Source organism: Lonchura striata, chromosome 6, assembly GCF_046129695.1.
Source record: "Lonchura striata isolate bLonStr1 chromosome 6, bLonStr1.mat, whole genome shotgun sequence".
Lineage (NCBI taxonomy): Eukaryota > Metazoa > Chordata > Aves > Passeriformes > Estrildidae > Lonchura > Lonchura striata.
The window spans coordinates 34,125,078-34,145,791 of record NC_134608.1 but is presented as its reverse complement, the minus strand read 5'-3'; the positions used below and the strand labels follow the sequence as shown (position 1 = coordinate 34,145,791).

Sequence of the window (20,714 nt, the reverse complement as noted above, 5' to 3'; positions counted from 1 at the left end):
TTCTAGCCTGGAGCAAGCTAAGGAACAATGAACCAAGAACAGGCATGCTTAACTTCAATACATTATCATGAAAACTGTTGTCCAAAACCCATCACCTGCTGTCCAATTGTCTTCTCTTGATGTGACAGAGAAGCCATCACTACATCCTTCACCTCTTTCCCCAAACCACCATGCACTACCAATTATTCAGCTGATTAGGGCAGCAGATGTCAGCAAACAGCCTCCCACAGCAACACAGAGCAATGTCAACACTTTCTGCTTTTCTTGAACAAGCAAAGAAGAACATGTACCACAAACAGAGGACCGGAAACTTAACTGTAATCCCTTGACAGCTGAAAGCAGCTTGCAAACTGATCTGACAAAAGTCCCTGCTTTGTGGTATTACAGGCTCTGTCCTCTGCAATAGCTAACCAACAGTCCCTAGCCTGTCTCAGTATTATGTACACTGCACACATGCACACCCCTCAGCAGTCATTTGGCATATGGTCCAGAAAATGTCAGCATTGTAATGAGCAAGCTGCTATTGCAGCCAGAGTAGACCACTCACTTAAAGGAGCTTTTTGTTGAGGCAGTAAAAAGGCTGAAAAAGTATTTGCTAGAAGTCATCTCCCTGGGCTCCCAGCATCTCACCATCTGCAGGAATTAGCAGTTTGCCATTTGCTATGTATAAGCAACATTTTCCTTCCTTCTTTCTTTTTTACTTTTGGCCACAGTCATGACAGGTTGTGACGAGAGTATGTGTAGGTGTGCAAGGATCTGAACTTATGTCTTTCCCACCAGGGCCTCTGCAGGGTCTCTTCATACAGGCCAAGAAGCGCACAGCCTGCAGCACTGAGAGACTAAAGAATAGGCAAACCTCTACAAGAGGAATAATGTAAGGGGTCCCCCTGAGAGAACTAAGTGCAAATTATGCAATCAGTCTCAAATTAAAGCAGGAATTTTTCTTGACATTCAGTTCTGCTAAGAAATGAGAGCAGGAAAAAAAATAAAAAGAAACATTCTTGCTCACCCCCTGCAGTTCTGGCTCATCAGTAAATTTTTGCATACAAGAGCAACTAATCAAACAAACCTCAAGATTGAGTAAGAAGGTCATGCAGCACAGTATTTCTCAGGCAGACAAACCAGCATCAGATCTTCTGTCTCCCCATCTCTCCAAAGACAGGAGTACTTTCAGTGATAGGAATCACAGAATCAGAGAATGTGGCTAGGGTTAAAAGGGACTTTAAAGATCATCTAGTTTCAACCCTCCTGCTAGGGATAGGAATGCCATTCACTAGATCAGGTTGCTCAGGATCCCATCCAACCTGGCCTTGAGCACTTCCAGGGATGGGGCATTCAAAACTCCTCTGGGCAACAATCATACCAGCAAGTGCAGCCAAACAGAGCTTGAAGTTTACACAGGCACAGAAAACTGGCTTGAGTTGAGAGGGCAGCTCTCCTGGAGTTTGATATTGGGACCAGACTGCTAAACTACAGAGCATCCTGTGTCCTCTTCTGCATCAAGCAGTTCCTGTCCCCTTGTCTAGCTTCAGTGGAGAAGGGAAAGGAGAAGAGAAACAAAACCAGTCTATCTTCTTGAGATCAGAAATAGTCTCAAAGAAAAAGCCAAACTGCAAAGGATTTTTACAGAGGATTTCTGAAGAGGCAGAGAAGAAGTGCAAAGATAGGTGGTAAAGCAATTGGAGTGAGGGATGGGGAATCAAGGGTTATTCTGTTTTAGTGTGATTTCCTAAGGAAATGAGACTTAATGTAATCAATTTATCTGGCTTCCCTCCCCCTACCCACAACATAATATTTGAACCAATTGGTTGATTTCCTTTGAATGTGAAAGGGAGGCAATAGGAAATTTTTACATGACTCATGAGAACGAGGAGCTGCATAAAGAGAGCTCTGCTAAAGGCAGTTTCTAAGCAGAAAGGTGTGGGTTCTGAAGTCAGGAGCCAGCAGGACAACAACAACAAATAGGAGACACACAAGGCAGATCTAACCCAGGCAGAAAATGAGGAATAATGTCCAGCTAAGTGAGGACTCCTTAGGTAAGGGACCTTAGTACACCGTGAGGTCCTGCCTGGTCCATGCAGTCAGTGTAAGGGAGCAAATCAGTTCACTGACAATTGGCAGTTGTGTCCTCTTTTGTGACTCAGGGAGCATCAAGCTGCTGAAAAGCCCCGCTAAACAGAAAGGATCTTGTCCTGGTCAGGTTTTAAGGAACATTCAATGTTGAGCCCATTCTTCCCCCAGGGTATCTCCAAGCATCCTGGTTTCTCTCCAGAAAATTCTAATCCCAGAAATGTTTTCAAAGGGCAGAGGCAATAAACACACCCAGGACACACCCAGCCTTTTCCAGTTCATTGCTGAAACTGGAGGTGATCTTAAAAAAAAACACAGAATAAACCCCATGGTAAAGCGTGCACTGTGAGGAAAATCCCCTATCTCCTCAACAATATTCTTAGCCTCTTAAGAGTCCCAAGCTGAGAAGGCAGAGACAGGATCTTGTTCCTCTAACCTGGAAGTTCTCTGTCCTTGAAGGGATCATCAATCTCTATGCTCTTCGATCTGGCATCGCTTTCACAAACTGGGGTCTCATACCTGAAAAAGGAGAATAGCAGAAGCTAAACTATGTAACATAACTTTAGTGTCATCACAGAGACACTAATCACAGACTATTCTCAGCTGGAAGGGACCAGCAAAGATCATCAAGTCCAACTCTTAAGTGAGTGGCCCATATAGGGATCAAATCCACAATCAGGCCATTATTAGCACTATGCTTTGGCCAGCTAAGCTAATCTCAGGGTTAATGGCTTGTGCCTTGTCTGCTTTACTGCAGGGGAAACCAATAAACCTTCAGAACAAACACTACTCTCAAGCATCTGACTGTTTATGGACAGTCAGCAACAGCAGCAGAAGTGGAAAGAGAAGGAAGAACATACTTTGAAGTCCAGTACCAGCTATCAACTGAAAGCCACAAACAGCACAGGGCCCTCTTCCAATTCTTGTGGGCATAGGCTGAGACTTATTTTCAAAGCTGTCCATGCTTTGCAGAATCACTGTATCTAGCCAAGTTTAAGTCCCAGCTCTTAGTGGCCTGTTTTTACAATTTGCCAGACCCATAATTTGTTTCCAAACTCCAAGTGAGAAAAGATTCCTCAGGTAGTTCCAAGATAGATTTTGTTTTTTCAGTCACTCTCTATCTCTGGTTTAAAAGCTACCCATGCACAATAAGCATTCTAATTCCCTACTGGTGAGGATTCAAGTGGCTGCAACATGGAAACATAAAGCAGATGATAATGCAACAAAGACACTTGTCTTTTCACTGCTCATGCCCATAATCTATACTCCTAAGCAAAGCCCCCATTCCTTCTACCTCACAAAAGCAAGCCAGAAGAAAAAAAGGCTTCTTTGTATGAATACTTAAGACAGAGAAAAGTACAACAGTAGTTAATGTCCACCAACTCCTATAGAGAGGGAGCTGCATAGTAACACTCAATGAGGAACATCACATTCAGCATTGCTTGCTCTAGGAAAAGCAGTGTAGAGCTGACTGGTCTGGAGTGAGGAACTGCTTTCATATGCAGTAGTATTTTTTATATCTCATCTTCTCCAGCCAGGCACCTTCCCAGGTCTGCCTATAGCTCTTACCGTGTGGAAGTACCAGGCAGGGGACGTCCTGTGTCCACCAGGACACACCAGCAGTAGCCAGTTGACTGGTGGCATTGCACTGGTTTGTAAAGCCCTCCAGGAGCACACTCGGGGATGACGATACCTTCCCGGGGGTTCTGCCTGGCCTCCTCCAAGGCACTCTGCCTCTCCTGGTCACAGGAGTGAACTTTTTCTGGAAGACAGAAGGGAGGTTGGAGGGGGTGGAAAAAGAAACAAATCAAGATCACTTTCCTCAGGTCTGTGGGATATGGGTATCCTTCACATCAGGAGTCCGTTGTGTCTGTTTCCTTCTCATCAAACATCAGTCTGTCTACAACCTCAGGGACTGAAGGACTTCTGGGTTGAGAACTTTCTCCTACATTTAGCTGTGACACAACAAGATTATGGATTAAAGACATTGACTGTCAGATGCTCAGGATGCCAGAAACTCTTCTTGATCACTTGGCTTTTGGAAATGAACCGTCAGGTTAAAATAATTCACTATTAATTCAGCCATGAGGTAAGCATTTCCCAGATTGTTTTTGCAAGCTGAGCGATCCTAAACTGTGACTTGTATTTTCCAGTTAATCAAAGGACGCAAACACCCTGCCCTGCCCCTCTGTCTCTTTCTCCAGACGGCAAAACACTCCTTCCTCTCAATACCACCTCTCCAACATAATCCCAAGAGGAGCAAATTATGTTTTAACACAGCTTTATCCAGTGCAGACACCATCTGCACACACCTCAGCAAGGAACAGAATGGGATATCCCACTCAACCCTCACTGCCATCACCTCTCCAGCACTCTCCACTGTTGTCCTCACCTGGAAAACAAAGGGCACTCAACACTGCTTTCTACTGAGCAGATGGTAAGGCCCTGTCCCTTAAGAAACTATTACACAGGAGAGGCCATTTCCAGAGGTTTTGTCAAAGAGAACAGTAGTGGCATACACCAAAGAACAGGAAGAAGCCTGGAAGTGGCTTCTGCAGCCAGCCTGGCACACAGAGCCCTCAAAGGAGTGTAGGGTGCATGGACAGAGCCAGGCTGCAGCCTCTCACATGGACCAGCCACCTAAGGGGGAAGAGAAGCAAAGAGAAGCACAATGATAAGACTTATTTGGCTCAACAGCCAGCAGTTCTCAATTATAACTCTCCAGGTATTCTGGCCTTTTGCATAAAAAAAAAATTCCATTTTGTAAATTACTGAAAGTATCACAGTGAGGAAAAGAAAGCAGTCAGACAGCTGAAAACACATCTAAGTCTAGGGTAACAAAAGACAACAATCTAACTCCTAACTTTTATCCTTAGGAGAGTGATGAAAAACAGAAGCAGGAAAAAAGCTGTCCTCTTTTTTCTCTAGTCTCCCTCTCCCCTGCAGTTTACTGTGGTTTTAATTTTTTTTTTAATAAATAGGCCATAAGACCTGCAATTCCTTGCCACAGCCAAGAGCCACCTCAAGCCTTCAATACACAAAATTCTTTCACTGACCAGCAATGACACCATAAGTTCATTCCAAATCTGTAGATGTTTGTATCATCAGCCAGCAGACATGGCATAACCTCAGCATCCTGCTTCTATGACTGGCTCAGCACACAACTAATACATGCTCAAGTTCCATCTATTTGCCTGCCTGTTGGTATACCATTAGTTACACCTTGTATTTTGGTGATAAATTATGCTGTAGAGAGAGTAAGTTTTGTTCCATATTTGGGGAACAGAAGGGGTGCCAATTTACAGCTTGGTAACAGCAGATACAACAAGAAACTCCAGCAGCTCTGCACAGCATCACGCGAGTACAGCATGCCTGAGTACCAGAAGCATTTTTACTGGTTTCTAATTGAACTGTAGCAACTGAAAGAGTCTCAGAGACCCCAAAAAGTCTCACTCTCCTCAGCTTTTCAGATCACTGCCAAGGCCAGGAATGTGAAGGGCACCTGAACTTTGCCACATACAAACCCATACAACAGAAACACAGAATTAACTGTTGGTAAGTCTGACTCAAGCAGAGAGAAACTTGACCAGGAAGAAGCAGGAGGGGATAAAGTCAACAAAAACTGAAAGGGAACTCAAGCCTCAGCTGATATTTAAGCTGACTTCACTTTGCTAACAGATTTCACATCTGAAGAAAAAGGAAAAAGAAAAAACTAATAAAGAAAAAGAAGACTGTTCCCAAGATGTACGTGGTCAGAGAAGCCACTGAGCCAGAGGCCTGCCAGCTCCCTAACAAACCACTGACATCAAAGGGCCCCACTTACCCACAGTCTGCTGACAGCAATTCACCTCTTGGCCATCAGGTGAGGCAAATCACTCAGGCAGCTTGGGGTAAGCAAAAAAGCAGGGGCAAAATTCTCTATCATCATTATATTACAAGCAAAAGGAAGAAAAACTTCTGCTAAAGAGAACTACATTCCAGGAATTTTTCTATCTAAATCCCAAAAGCTTCCTGAGTGCACAGAGTCAAACCAAGATTTCTCAAGTCCTTTGAGTCTTGCAAAACTCTCAGTAAAATTACTCTGAAAAAAGTAAAGCATGAGATAGAAAAAAGAAATTATTTCTTTGTTTTAACTTTTATTGAAATCAAGAGAAAAAAAATTATTTAATGAATTAGTATGTCATTTTACATATATTTGCAGTTAGGTATGTAAATTGCACTGAATAAATACACATATTTACACATTTGTGCTATGGCATAAAAAATGGAAAAAATTCTCTGCACATTAACAGAAATTTGTGGGACTGAATAGTCACATTTATTACCAGAATACAAAACTAACTGGCAGTTGTTTCTGTTTGAAGGCTGTTTAAAGGCTGAGTGAAACAAATCTTAGAGGCTTTGTTGAGTTGATATCAGATAGATGCAATGATGCAGACTCTGTCTCCAGCATTGAGTAGCCCATCATTAGCAATGACGGCGGTACAGCCGAAGTGTCAGGGAGCTCATACTTTACTCAGTTCTAATCTACATCTAGAAGTAGCTGCTATGGAAGTTCCTCCCTGCTTTACAGATTTCTACTTTGTCTCATTTACATGCTGAAGAGTCCAATGTGGCACAGTTCTCCTCTGAACCCCTTCCAGATCCACCATGCCTTCCCTGAGCTGGAGGAGATCAGAATGGCAAACACATTGACTCTGACAACAGCCTTGTGGAAATTTCCTTCAGTGACATCTGTCTACTAAATAGAATGTATTAACAAGCACTAGTTCCTGAAGGGACTCTTTCCTCCAGGCTACCACTCTAGCAACACTTAATTCCCTTAAAAAAGAAACATTAATATTACCAGTTGGGTATTCAAAAGCCAGCAAAATCAGCTGGGAAATCCACACCATCAGCTTCCCTAGTCTGGGACTTGGCATGAACTGCATGCAGTGTCACCCTGAAAGATTGTCTCATGGGTAACAAAGGGATCATCAAATGCTACCCCAGCTCCAGGACACTGAAGTCCTCCTGTTCCAGTCAAACTGCTTACTGGAAACTTTGCTGTTATTGCCAAGGCCAGATTAATGGAGAATAGTGAAAGCCTATGGCAAAGCTAGAAAGTTTAATGCCAGCTATGAAATTTAGCTGTCATCTTAGAAACCAGCATATATTTATTATACATGCAGGGTACTTAAAAGCCTATTCCCTGTTAATGGGAGTTGCAGGCACAGAAGGAAAGGTTATCCTTCTTTGCGTAAACTAAACTTTTCTTAGAGAAAGAACATTTAAGACAGCAAGTCAATGCGACACAGTCTTCCTAGAACAAATAATAATATTATACCCATTTAATTATTTATTTTAAAGGCACTGTCACATTCCACTGTTTTTTGCCACCTCTGCTTTGACTTGGCCATCAGCAAAGAAACCAAGTAACATTCTCCAACTTGCTGCTGCGGGGGAGTGAAACCTTTGTGACACAGCAAATCTAGATTACAAAAAACTAAATTACAGAAAAAAAAAAATAGGGAACATATATAAAGAGTCAAAGAGAAGTGTCATTGGCAGAAATGTCCATTTTACCTCAACTGTTCAGCTCTAAAATGCTAACTGTTCCTTCTTACTCTTGAGTGCTTCTGACACTCATTAAAATATATTTTTAAAGTAGTGTCTCTGAAGCCATGAGCTATGGCAGGAAAACAGGGCATGGACATCTGCAGTTGCACATTATTTATGCAACAATTTTACCCTAGTAATGGCCTGAGGAATACCTGGTCAGATTCATTAAAAGGTCTCTCATTCCCAGTCCCTTAAGTACACACATTCAAACATACATTTCATGCCCGCACAATAAAAATAAAAATTACGGATAAAGTAAGGGACTTGTCTAACTGTGTAATAAACTGTATGGTTATTAAAGAGGTGGGGTGCTTGTTTACCCCACACAGCTGAGAAGAGAGGGTGTCTAGTAGCATCTAGCCAAAGGCTTGTGCTTAACAATTCTCAAGCTCACCTTTCAGGGCTGTGTGCAGCCACTGGGCATGGGCAGCTTCCCCAGCTGCTCTCCTGACATGGAACAACTGTCATTGCCACCAGAGCCAAGGCACCAAGCATCATCCACCATGGCTGTGAAGATGGTGTGCATGATTATGGTGGGACATAGGGAACATCTGCCATCCAACCACAGTAAATTATTTTTTGAACTTTAGTCTCCTGCACCCAAATCTTTTCTCATTAAAAGAAGAGGCAGACTGTGGCACCAAAACCAACCACCTTGGAGACATTCCTACACCCTTAATAGACAGGATTCTTTCTTCCAAATCAGGCAAAAGAGAGGGTCTAACCTCCCTCTATGCTTCTGCCTAGCCCAAATGAACCCATGTGAACAGCCTAACCCCAGACCTACAGGCTGTACCAGGCAGGACAGATTTCCTTCTCTTTCTCTCTCTCTCCCTCATTTCTTTTGACCAGAAATTCTGTCTGGACCAGCAAAACTTTTCCCATGGAATTCCCACAAAAAGCTTTAGTTTTAATGAACAAGCATTCATCACAAGGAGAGGAAAAGGTCTTTTAGAAGAGGAATTCTTGACCAATCCCCATTGTTAGTGCTGCAACAGGGACCTCATTTCTAAAAACCATTTTAAAAAAAACCTCAAGCACATCTCCCCCAAATTTTCTTTGTTCAACTCCCAACTTTCCTCTCAGTGAGACATTAGTGCAGCATGGAACAAAGGGGAGCAGCATGGATATTTAGTGCCAAGTTCCTACAGACCTCCTGTGCCAACCCAAACATGAGGACTAAGTGTCTTTGTGCCTCAGTTTTCCTTTCAGTGAGGAAAAGTGCTTGCCTGTCTCACAGGGAAGCTTAATTCAGACAGCATCAATTTCTTATGTGTCTTTACACTGCTGTGGCAGAGAACAAGAGCTTTGAACTAGTTATTTTACCATAGCATGTACATCAGCTTAAAGCTGCTTTTACATTGTTTAAGGAAGCTGTAATGTGAACAGAACCCAGGTCCATTCCAGGAGAACAGGTACCTCATCCCAGCAGGCAGCTTGCAAAAGCTGTGGGCAGAAAGTAAGTTCAGCACAGGTTACCTCAGCAGCCCAAACCTGCATCCTTCCCTCCTCGAAGGGGAAAGAGCATTTGAAAATCCTTAAGTAGGCACATGCACAAGTGCTGGCGGGAGCAGCAAAGCAATGCAGTAAATAGGCCCTTATTGCCTGTCCCCTGAGCAGGGCTGTGGGTGGAGGAAGAGAAACAACCCCTTCTGTGTTTACTGGGAGCACAATAACAGCTGAGCAAATACGGCTCATGGGGATAGCATAAATCTCTCCACACCTCTGTTAGTCATCAGTACTGATAGCCACTCCACCCTGTTCTGTCTGGGATCATGGTCCCTCCAGAGTTTTCTGGCTAACTGGAGGTAAAAAGAAAAACAAACCTTGCAGGTGTTCCCACACTGTACCAGCTGAGCAGCCTTTGCTTTGCCTTGGTACTCACTCCATTTCATTTCTCAAGGCATAGGTTACAGAGGAAGCAGATGGTACTACATGTTCCAGTGCTGAACAATGCAAATGTTTAACAGGTGGGTTATAATTTTCAAAAATGCATTATTCCAAGTGGCTCATTAAACTTCAGCTATCCAGGAACACATGCTTCCCCTGCCATTTTCCTTCTGCTCCAGGAGATGAGGCTGCATTGCATTCCCAGCTGTGTTATATGATGAGAAGCCTATTAAATATCTACCCTCTAGCAAGCAATAAGGAGGACTGGCTGAAGGAAGCACCATCTCATGGATTAGAGCAAACTTAGTGAGGGACTTTCTGATGCGCAACTTATGCTCCTTTTCAGAACCTGTGGGCATTGTGTCCTACTCAGCTAAGAAAAGAGTGTATTCCAGAGGGTTCCCAACTCACACTGGAATAAAGATCCACACTTGCACATCTTGAAACCTGTCTGTTGAAAGCTACCTGTCCTTGCAATTGTGACTGAACTGCTTTTCAGGCAGGCCTTGGACTCCTTATACCATCCCATCTCACAAGCAGTCAGTCACACAGTCCCAGAGCTATAGCCAGACTAGCTGAAGGATGGCAGAAAAAGAACAATGTTTTTTTTATGGCTATGGTACATCATCCTGAAAAAAAAACTGAGAATATTTTCATGTTCATATACAATGCATTAAAGCTCTGAATAAGTAATGGTTCATTAGAGCATATCTTGTGTCATTCTTGTAACCAAATGAGGAAAATGCAAGCTAGATACAATTACTACAAGATAGCTACCTAACACAGCAGGTTAAGAAAAAGATGCTCTCCAAGACAAGAGGTCTCAGAAGTTCCCTATTTTAAAAGCTCTCATGAAACTTGTATCAAATCAAATGACCACTCTGGCCAATGGAACAGAGCATCCAATTTACAGACAACTTCAAGAAAGAATTCAAAGTTACACTGATAAATGGTTTCAAATCAGTGTAATCACAACTTACAAGTACAAACCATAACAACCAGCAAGGAGAAATCCAGTGCATGAGGAGGAAATTACTGGTGAGACAGTGAGACTTGGAAAAAATGGTCAGCAGCTTAGGTGGACCACAAAAAAAGTCTGCACAATAAAAGTTATGACATTGCAAACATCAACAAAAAGAATCAAAACAGGTAAATCCAGCCATGAAATGTAATGATGGGGACTTCACAAAATGAACGGGCACTATGTAGTGGTGATCCTTAAATGTGTACAAGCACTGGACACTGCACTTTGAGGGACAGGAGGACTGGCAAGAGGGTGTGAGAGAGCACGGGCAACAGGCAAAGGTCTACGAAACTTGATCTATGAGAAAAGGCTGAAAGAATCCAATTTGTTTAGTCTAGGGATGACATTCAGTCTTCTGAGACATAAAAGCTGTTCTATAAGAAAAAAAAAAGATAGCCATAGATAATTTTTTTCCTTCCCCATGAGTAGGTCAAGTAGCAGACAGTTTACTTGGAGAAAGGATATTTAGGTTTGATATTAAAAAGCCCTGGTGATTAACTGTTCACTCATTGGAAGAGGCAGTGGGATCTCTGTTGCCAGATTAGGAAAAGGTTACATGTGTGAGAGCTGCTATTTTTGGGGTATGACCCTGGGTTAAAACAAGGAGAGAAACCATGTGAATGTCTTCAGGTCTTTTTTGCTCTCCTCACACAGGCTGAGAAGGTCCAGCAAATCCTCAGTGATTGAGGCAACCTTTTTGCTAAACACATACTAAAATCTTGAAGATATTTGATCTGGTTTAAGATTTTGGGGTCTGATCCCCTCTAATGCACCTGGCCTCCATATCCTTTATGATGGCTATACCTGTGCAGTACCTTCACAATGACAACAGCTTCCATAGTCTGAGCAGAGAAAGTTTGGCACCAAAATGCAGCCTCTTCACTTCTTGACATCAGGATGGTTCCTCAGCAGTAGAAAAATCTTTCAACCTGAGACACTGCCCTTGTCATTTTGAGACAAAGCTACGCAGTCTGTGTTTCTTCTTCCCTAATGCCTCTTTTCCATTTCACATAGTTTCTAAGCACTGTGAGCTTGTGGCGTACCTAGCTTTGACATAAGCCACCTGTCTCTGAACACATGCATTTTCCCTAAACTCCTTTTTCACTGCACTCTGTCCACACTGAGGAATTCTGTTCAATAAAACAAAAAAGTAGGTGTTTCCACTGGAGCCTTAGCATTATTGGGAAACTTTTTTCACTTCCACACCTGTTTTTAATAGTCCTTGGAACAACTAGTACAGCAATTATTGGAGAGCTTGCCTACCTCTTACAGCTAGAAGCATACTATTTTTACAGTATTGTTACCCTGCAATTATAGGACACCAAACAGAAAGTCTTTGAAAACTGTCACAGGCAGGTAAAAAGTGGTTCAGACTGGTCTTCCTACCTACAGCAACGTTATATTTAATGCTACTCCTGGTGAGGAACAGAAGGCAAGAGAGGCAGGTTTATAGTGTGATGAGCCTTTTCACAAAGTGGCAGAGCAGTTTTTTCCCATAGTACTTCGCATTTTACAAAGAGGCAGAGGGAATTGCCTCTGACAGGAAGCTAGCAGCCACTTTTGGATATGTACCTAGAGTCAGCTGCCTCTGCGTAGAATATCCAGGCTTTGGAAGTTCAGTGATGTAACACAGGATTCAGACATCAGCCATGGGACAGAGAAACTGTTCCCACTTCATCAGCGTCATGAGATGGATGACCAACACACATTCCCATGGAGGGGTAGGGGTTTCCAAACCTCTGGAATGCAGCTCTTCTCCTTCACAACCTTATGCTGAACTAGGCAATATTCATGGCCTTCTTGGACAACTCTGTGGGCAGCAGATGCTCATAGGGATACACTGACCTGTGTTTTGAATCCTTTTTTTTCTTCACTTGTCACTTATAAGCCCCACCAGGGCTTTTGATTTCAGGAGAAACCTGCCTAGGTCTAAACATTTTCCAGAGGTTATCTGGGAGCTAGTAATGACAGTTACTTTGAAACAGCCCCTCCTTAATTGTGGTACCTCTGAAATGTGGTGAATTTGACAGGACAATTTGAAGAGAGGTGGGAAGGTGAGTCAATGTGCAGCCTTTCTGCAGGCATCAACATACATTCAAATGGATGTTTGAAGTGCAGATGCACAAATAAGCCTGTGCTGAATGCTGCTATTACAAACAGCAAGGAGACTGTGCTGCTAAGGAATTACTTCAGCAAATCAATGCAGCCCCTTCAATCTGAAGGGCTTCTGCTAAAAAGCAAAACAAACTCCACAAAGTTGACCACTCTCAGTTTGTGTCTGTATGTTCAGGTAATGCCTGGTGCTGGAGCTTATTTCCTTTCCCTTCCCCACCAAATCCCCAGTGGTTTTAAAAGCAGTGCTGTTTTCTATTTCCCCTTTTACCCCAGCTTCTTATATCTTTGCCCCTTCTACTGCTCCTTGTCCAATTGCCTTAACTGGCAGCTGCAGAGTAGTAGTTATGACTCCACATCTAAAGTAATTTATTTTCTTTCTTTGGGGGATAAGGAGGGGGGAGTGACTGAATTCTTTGGGAATGATTTATCGCACAGCTCTCAGGGGGAGCTTCATTTATTTGCCTAGCTGCATATGGTTTAACACCTATGGTTGCATGCTGATTATTATACAATGTTATTTTTCCCACTTGTATACTTTGCACCTTTTCATAGAGCAGATTAACTGGTCCCCAATGGCATGTTATTTATGACTTTGTTTGCTGGTTGTCTGGGAAGGGTCCTGGTCCTAGATTCTTCCATTCCCCCTGCTTCTGCTCTCTCCTACATACTCCCTTCTTCGCCACACACACCTGTCACACTGAGACTGTGGGAGAATCACCCTTGGGCATCACACATATCATCCTTCTCAGAACTTCCAGAAGGTAAGAAGAGACAGAGGCCTCCCAAGTAGCAGCCAAGACAGGAAAGGATGCCTGCACCACAGATGGAGCCAGAGGGAAGGGATGGATAATAAGTAGGGAAGAAACATCGCATTTTGGTTTGCAAGGAAACAGGAACTCAGCAAATAACAGCATATATATTTGTTGTGAAAATGTAATGGAATTAGTAAGTACTCATTTCATACTCAACAGGAGCTTCTGTTGAAATTGCTTTATTTGGTATCAAGCCAAATTAATTCAAAACAAAACCAAAACAAATCTCACCAAAAGAAGGGCTGGAAGGACTAATACAGTGGTCTGAAGATAAATAGTTGTGGCAGATGGGACAAGAGTCACAGACTTTTAGCCCAATAGTTTTGATAGCTTAGAGGAGCACTGTGTTGGAGGGTACTGGCTCAAGATGCAGGAACAGGACAAAGAAGGATACATTAGAAGAGGATAGTAGAAAAGACAAAAGCTTTCTGACACATTGGTTCCCTCCCATGAACTCTTGTTCTTGACACCATCAATGACACTTTTTTTCCTTTTCAGCTAGGGAGAAATTCAAAAGCCTTTAACTAATCCCAGGTGTTATGCCCAGAGAAGACAGAAGCACAAAAATGTTTACCAAGGAGTCAGCATTAGAATGTCATCCCTAGGCACCAAAGTTTTCCAATTCAAATGCCACCATAACATCTTATTCAGACATCCCTAAAGCACAATTATTCCTGACTACAGCCCCTTTAAAACCAACCTACTTTCCTGACAAAGTAATAGCTATCTCCTTTCTTCAGTATCCTGACTAACATAACCAGTCACAGATCTTGGGGAAGAGCCTACAGTCCTGTATTAGACATTTGGACAGTAACATTAACAGAACTGGCATTGAGAGAGACTCTGAGTCAGTTTCAAACTAACACAACTAGTTTGGTAATAGTGGAAAATAGGAAAAAAGCGGCAGAAGAAGCAGAAGTCCATGGTCTCATGTCTTTGAATAACAAGGTGGAAAGTGCTGTGCACCAAGAGTAGGACAAGACACCTAAGGAATAAGGCTGAGAAGGTAGGGTAAAGACAGGTGTGGAATTACCCCCATTAATAACACTGTTTTCTTTTTCAAGAACCTCATCTGAATCTACCTGTGGCTACCTGTTCTCTGTAGTGTTCCACATTTCCAAGGCATGAAGAAATTTGCTCCAACTCCAGATAACTGTACATTCAACAGACAGGTGCAAGGTCTCCCCACTCCAGAAAATAATATAGGCATTCAGGCTATTTCTGTTTATCCTCACTTCTGAAAAGGAAAGTCCTAATAACAAATTAAACTCTTGTCTAACCTTGGTTATTTTTGGGGTACCCCAAAAAAAGCATCCTTGAAAACAGCTTCCTTCTCAAGCTCTGTCTCATTACATGTTCATCTCACCTGATAAGAGGAACTACACAGATTTGCAATATGGTCTCAAGCAGACTCCTTTTTAATGCACATGATCGCAGAAACCCTCCATATGGATAAGGCAACATACCCATGAGTACATTAACCCTTGGGGCAGTTACTACCCCTGATCAATAAGAAGGGCATGCAGGAAAATGGTGTAAATTCCTAACTGAGCACTAGAGAGAATGTTTTTGAGGGTGCCATGGATGTTTTTAAATCTTTTTTTTTCCCTGCAAGTGGGAAAAAAGACCCCTTAAGGAACACAGACAAACCAAAGAACTCAGGTCCTGGTAATAACACTTGATATAATCACATCCCACTTCACTGTGCAGTTCTCTGGAGACAAAGTGCACCCTAGAATTAAGAGACTCCCTTTCAGGTGGAGGGGGGCATATATACAGATGTGAATTTTTCAAGTTGTTTCCCCCTTTGAAAAGCCCTAAACTTTGGGTTTCAAGCTGACTCAATTAAGAAAAAGAAATGTGAATACCACCATTCTTGTTTTCAATGCTCATTCAGTTATACTCTGTCTACTAAGAGCTCCGGACAGGAAAAAGATCTGTCACTGGAATGCCATCATGAGATGCCAGCACGATGCCCGAGTGCCAGAGCTGAACAGAATAGGCCACATGGAATTAGCCCCCATTCACCAAGCAAACAAACAGCTATGGATTTTTTTTTTTTTTTCTGAACTAGGCACAGCACACAGAAACCTGTCTTCAGCTGCTAACCTTAATATATTACTCATTCTTCCTTTCAAACAACGTCATTTTCAAAACCCCAGTGACTGAAGAATATTTACTTGAGGCTGCTACTGCTGGTTTCTCCAGAGCTGTTTATTTTTCCATGCAGAGACTCATTACATCATTCTGTGGTTTTCTTAAAGGTTGTCACGGTAAGCTGGATACAGGCTGGAAACTCTTGCTAGCTAAAACCAAATCACTAAGTAGCACAAATGAATTTGGAGATAACCCAACTCTGGAAGTGAGGAAAATCCCTGGATTCCTTAGTGGAGATGGGCTGCTCCTAAATAAGCAGCCATTAGATTTCTTGGAAGTGGAAAACATTATCAAATGCTTCCCTAGATCAAGAACTTAAGAGAAAATAATCACTTGGACTGTTTCAGGCTGAAATAGGTTGGGCTGAAGGGAAGAGGCTGAAACAGTAAAAGTAGAATGAAAAGACAGCTGCTAGCCATGCTGATTAGAGAACAGCCATTGCAAGAACCCCACCTGAATCACCTCCTGCTCTGGCAGTGTTAAAAACAACTCATCATACACAGCAGTGCTAGGTAACTGTCTTAGCTAGCTTAAGGTATCCATGTGCCTGCACATGTGGATGTGCATGTTTGGGAAAATGGAGAAGCAGTAAAAAATATCTTTGTCATCTTGTCGTAATAATGTTGTATTGATCTAGACCACTTACTTGCCCCAAACAGAAAAAATGGGCACTTGCAAGATTCATACAGACAAAAAATTTCATTTTTATGTGTAGAAAAACAACATTTCTGCTGTGCAACAGTCCAGAGGTTCATATTTTGGTTTCTGCCTCTAGCTGAGAAGGTTTGAACCTGCATCTCACTCTACTGAGAAAAGGGTACCCTTTAATCCTTTAAGGTGGGCTGGGGTAACAGCACTAGCAATCCCTCCTAGCAATGCTATTTTACTGAGCATAGAAAAACTCACTGGCAAAATGCCTGGAGACATATAGATTCTCAGTCAAGTGCTCTAATCACCAGGCTGGAGTCATTCTGCTTTTCCTGATCCCTAGCTTAATTAGGATTTACACATGCCAAACAAAACATAAGTGCTTCAAAAAAAAGAGATCAGTTTCAGAAGAACTTCTTCTGTTTGTCAACACTAAACAGAAGATGGAATACTCAGATTTCAAATGCAGTCCTTACAGGAGACAGGCAGCATATATTACATGGGGTGCCACCAGCTCTGCAATGCTCAGCTGCCTGGTGGGTGGTTCACCTAACACTGACCAGAGACAATGACAGCAAATTAAAGAGTCTATTTGACTCCATACAGCAATTCTGAAATTCTCCTCATGGCTGACATAGCAATGGTGCTTGCTTTCTAAGATGTCCAGTGTCAGTGCTGATTAGAGAACAGCACACATCCTCTGACAGCAGCATTTGAAAAGGACAGGGCCATATAATCACCACAGGGAGAAGAGAGATCAGAACTAAGTGTTTGACTTTACAAACTCCAAGGAATAGGAAGTAAAAGATGAGTTAGGCTGGATATTACAAAAAGGAAAAAAAAATCTGAGATTGAATTCAGAGAGCAGAGCTCTCAACTTCCTTTGGGAAGAAATAAAATCTTTATTATCTAAGGCATTTATGGTACAGTAGAAAATGCTGTTCTCCTTACAGTATAAACATTCACTAGCCCTAGGGCAGTAGATTAGATGACGTACCAGGTCTTTACTTTTTCTCACTTCCAATTTCAGTGATCCCATTAAACTGCTGCAAAAGCATACAAGGCTATATCTGCTCCAAGACTGTAAGTGTAAGCTTGGATAAACAATACAGCTGAGGCAACAACAAACTGAAGAATCCAAATCTTGTGGTAGCAAAACTTATCCTAACCCTTTAAAACTAAATTTTAAAAAATGGAAACGTGCTAAGCATTAGCATTTCAAGTTGGGCCAAAGGCAATTAAAAACATCCCCCAGTTTCGCATGCCCATATCATGACAGCTGTTTCATCATCTGCAGCCAAGATAGACTCAAAGACACTTGAAGAAACATGATTCTAAATTATAATTATCCCCCCCCACAGTTCTCTGCAGTTTGATCCTACCTACTGTACATTGCCTTTAACATATATTACAAGGGATGAAAAGAATGAAAGATACCAAACAAGGTGACTACGCTTCACTATTGGAAAGAAAAAGGCTGAAGTAGCCCACGCTTTATACCACCTAAACCATAGCTCTAGGCGGTATTATTTCGTAATAATTTGTGAGAAACTGTAATGGCTGTGTATCTGCATGGCCCAGTAGGGAAATATGGGGATAAAAGTTGGCAATCCAGTCTTTTAACAAGACCCTACAGCAAGCAAGCATCAGGGTGATCAGTAAGGCTGATTCAGATGAACCACATCTCTTTTTAGCTTGCTGTATAAACCACCTTTTACAGAGCTCTTGAATCTTCCACAAGATCATTTATTTTTCATTTGTATCATGCACTCACAATAATTTTATTTGAGTAATAGAACTGACAAGAGAAACAATTGAAAAAAGTGAGCAAAAGCAAAGTCACACAAGGAACACTTCTGCAGACAAAATTCCAGTTCACATCAGGCAGCTTCCTGACTGAACAATCAAAGTGACTGCCTTTATAACATGAAAGCCAGCCTACTTTGGCTCTGTCAGGCCAAGAAAGGGTGGAAGACAGACCCTCCTGCTCCCAAGTCCATTTGCAACCTCTTAGCACTCACTCCTCTTTCCATTACTGCTATGATGTTTTCTGTATTAGAAAGAAAGTTGGTCTCCAAGATAGGTAGGACCCATCACAAAGGATTTTAATATTACACTGTCACCTTCAATTGTACTGTCAGCTGCTGGTTGTCCCAGCAGCTGACAAAAACCAGAAGCTGTGTTTGTTCTCCCCTGAAAGACATCCTTAAAGAGGATGTTGATACTCACACATCATCTGAAGCTTCTGGATGACTCCCGCTGGCAGATGCTACACAGACCACCCTGCTACAAAAACAGCTGTGAGGTGAAGCTCAAAAAACTTGTTCAACTGTGGTCTGGGCAATGCTGGCTGTTCTTCTGCCAAGAGCTCTTCATTCTGCAGCAAGAGAGTTTCACCCAACCTAGCACTGATTTCACCCTGAAGCTTGGAAGTGGCAGAGGAAGGTTAAAGGAATTGTCATGAATACTCTCTAGCTAATCCAGAAACACCAGATGGTGAGGCACTTCGAGATATAACAATTTATCTGTTTAGGTGACTGGAATTATTCCAACAGCCATTCTAGGTATGTACATTTCATAAAATATATGTAATAGTAGCATCTCCTATTCAAATCTTAAAGTAAACCCATGGCTTCTTAAAGCAATGTTGTTCTCTTATATTCCCCTTAATTTTCTAATTTCTCCCACCTCAGTAAAAATATCAGACAGAAACCATTCTTACTAAGAATCCCTAACCTTCCTCTTCAGATTCTCCAGTTTCTTCTCATTTCAATGACTCCACCATTTCACCTGCATCTCCAGTCTCAAGTTTTACACTCTGACTTCAAGTCTTCTGCTTTCCCTTTTCCCATTCATGTTAATGATCTCTTCTTTGCTGTTTTTTAGGCTTTGGTCTTCCCTCATCCACTCCACTACCCACAAAGCAATCTCAACATTTTCTTAGGCTCACACACAACTAAACGACCTTTAGTTGTGAAATAATCTGCTAATTTCTCTATCGAAAAATATTCCTTGCAGAGAAGAATCTTGAATACACTAGCAAAGAAGCCTTGTTTTGCATTTTTTGCAACGGCTTAGGCCAAAATGACAGCCCAGATCTTTCAGCCAAATGCCTTAGTTCATATATCCATGCTGAACAGCAAACAGGATAAAGGTGACAGATTACTAAAATGAATTAACAGATTAAGAAATTAAGAGATTCCTCAGTTATGGTTTGTGGAAACAAACATCCTTTTATTATGATAATCAAAGGACTATCATGATAATCAAACACATTGATTATGGTCCTTTAGCCACAAAAAAGGACCTTATCTGAAATTACTTTATAGCCTGGGCTGCAAATAACCCTAGCAGAAAGAATGAAACCCTATGAAGAAAGAACGAAACAAGAACAGATGGTGAGGAGCTACAGTTAAAATAATATTTTTTTTCAGATGAAATGTTACCTGAATTCCTTATATTTGAGTTGTTCATTTTGGAATCTTTGATGACCAAGTGCTTAATCCAAAGGGTGGGTGCTGTGATTTCTGAAAGAATAAAAATAACAGCCTTAAAGAAGCTGCAGCAACTAGTAAAAAGACACATATAGTTACTCAGAATCATACCATGGTTTGGATTGGAAGGGACCTTAAAGAACATCTTATTCCAACCCCCCTGCTATGGGTAGGGACAGCTTCCACTAGACCAGGTTGCTCTAAGCTCCATCCAACCTAGTCTTGAACATGTCCAATGACGAGGCAATCACAGCTTCTCAGGGCAACCTGTCCAGTGCCTGACCACTCCAGTAAAGAATTTTTTCCTCATACCTAACCCAAACCTACTCTCTTCAGTGCAAAGCTCTTCCCTTATCCTGTCACTACATGCTTTTGTAAAAAGTCCCTCTCCAGCTCTCTTGTAGGCTGGCTTCAGGGACTGGAAGGTGCTAGAAGGTGTCTTCTGAACCTCAACCCTCTCAGTCTCTCTTCATAGAAAACAAGATGTCAGCTACAACATGCCATAATTGATCTTTCATCTTGGTACAGCCAGGTTAATCCCCTGGTGAGGTCTTCCAGCTCTTATGAACCCCCATTTCTAAATCTTCCATAAGGTTCTCTCATTACCTTCCTATTTCAGAAAGTATATCTCTGCTGGCAGAACTTTTTTTTTCCTCCCTCTAATCCCCACTTCCTAAATTCTCAAAAAGTCTTTTTCCTCAAGACTAAGAGCTCACAAATATTGCATTGGGTGCTATAATATATGCTGTTTCCCCCAGAAATTCAGATTTTAAACAGTCAATCCAGGCCTTAAATTTTGTTTTAACAGCCCAAGAAGGTCTGGCTAAAAGAAGCATCAACAAAATTCAAAATAAATAGGCAGAGACATGAAGATATTTCTGGAAAGACTTGAAAGGAAGTCTG

The 20,714-nt window shown here is 42.0% G+C and overlaps 1 protein-coding gene across 3 annotated transcripts in view; it reads right to left on the bottom strand.

The window, feature by feature from the left end:
* Window positions 1-20,714, bottom strand: part of SMOC1 (SPARC related modular calcium binding 1) — a 128,720-nt gene that overhangs the window by 23,229 nt on the left and 84,777 nt on the right. For all 3 annotated transcript variants that reach the window (XM_021540752.2, XM_021540753.2, XM_021540755.2), the window contains exons 7-9: window positions 19,764-19,844; window positions 3,640-3,832; window positions 2,507-2,589 (exon numbers count right to left, since the gene is read on the bottom strand). In XM_021540752.2, coding sequence (XP_021396427.1) covers window positions 2,507-2,589; window positions 3,640-3,832; window positions 19,764-19,844 — 357 coding nt within the window. The remainder of the gene's footprint in view (window positions 1-2,506; window positions 2,590-3,639; window positions 3,833-19,763; window positions 19,845-20,714) is intronic.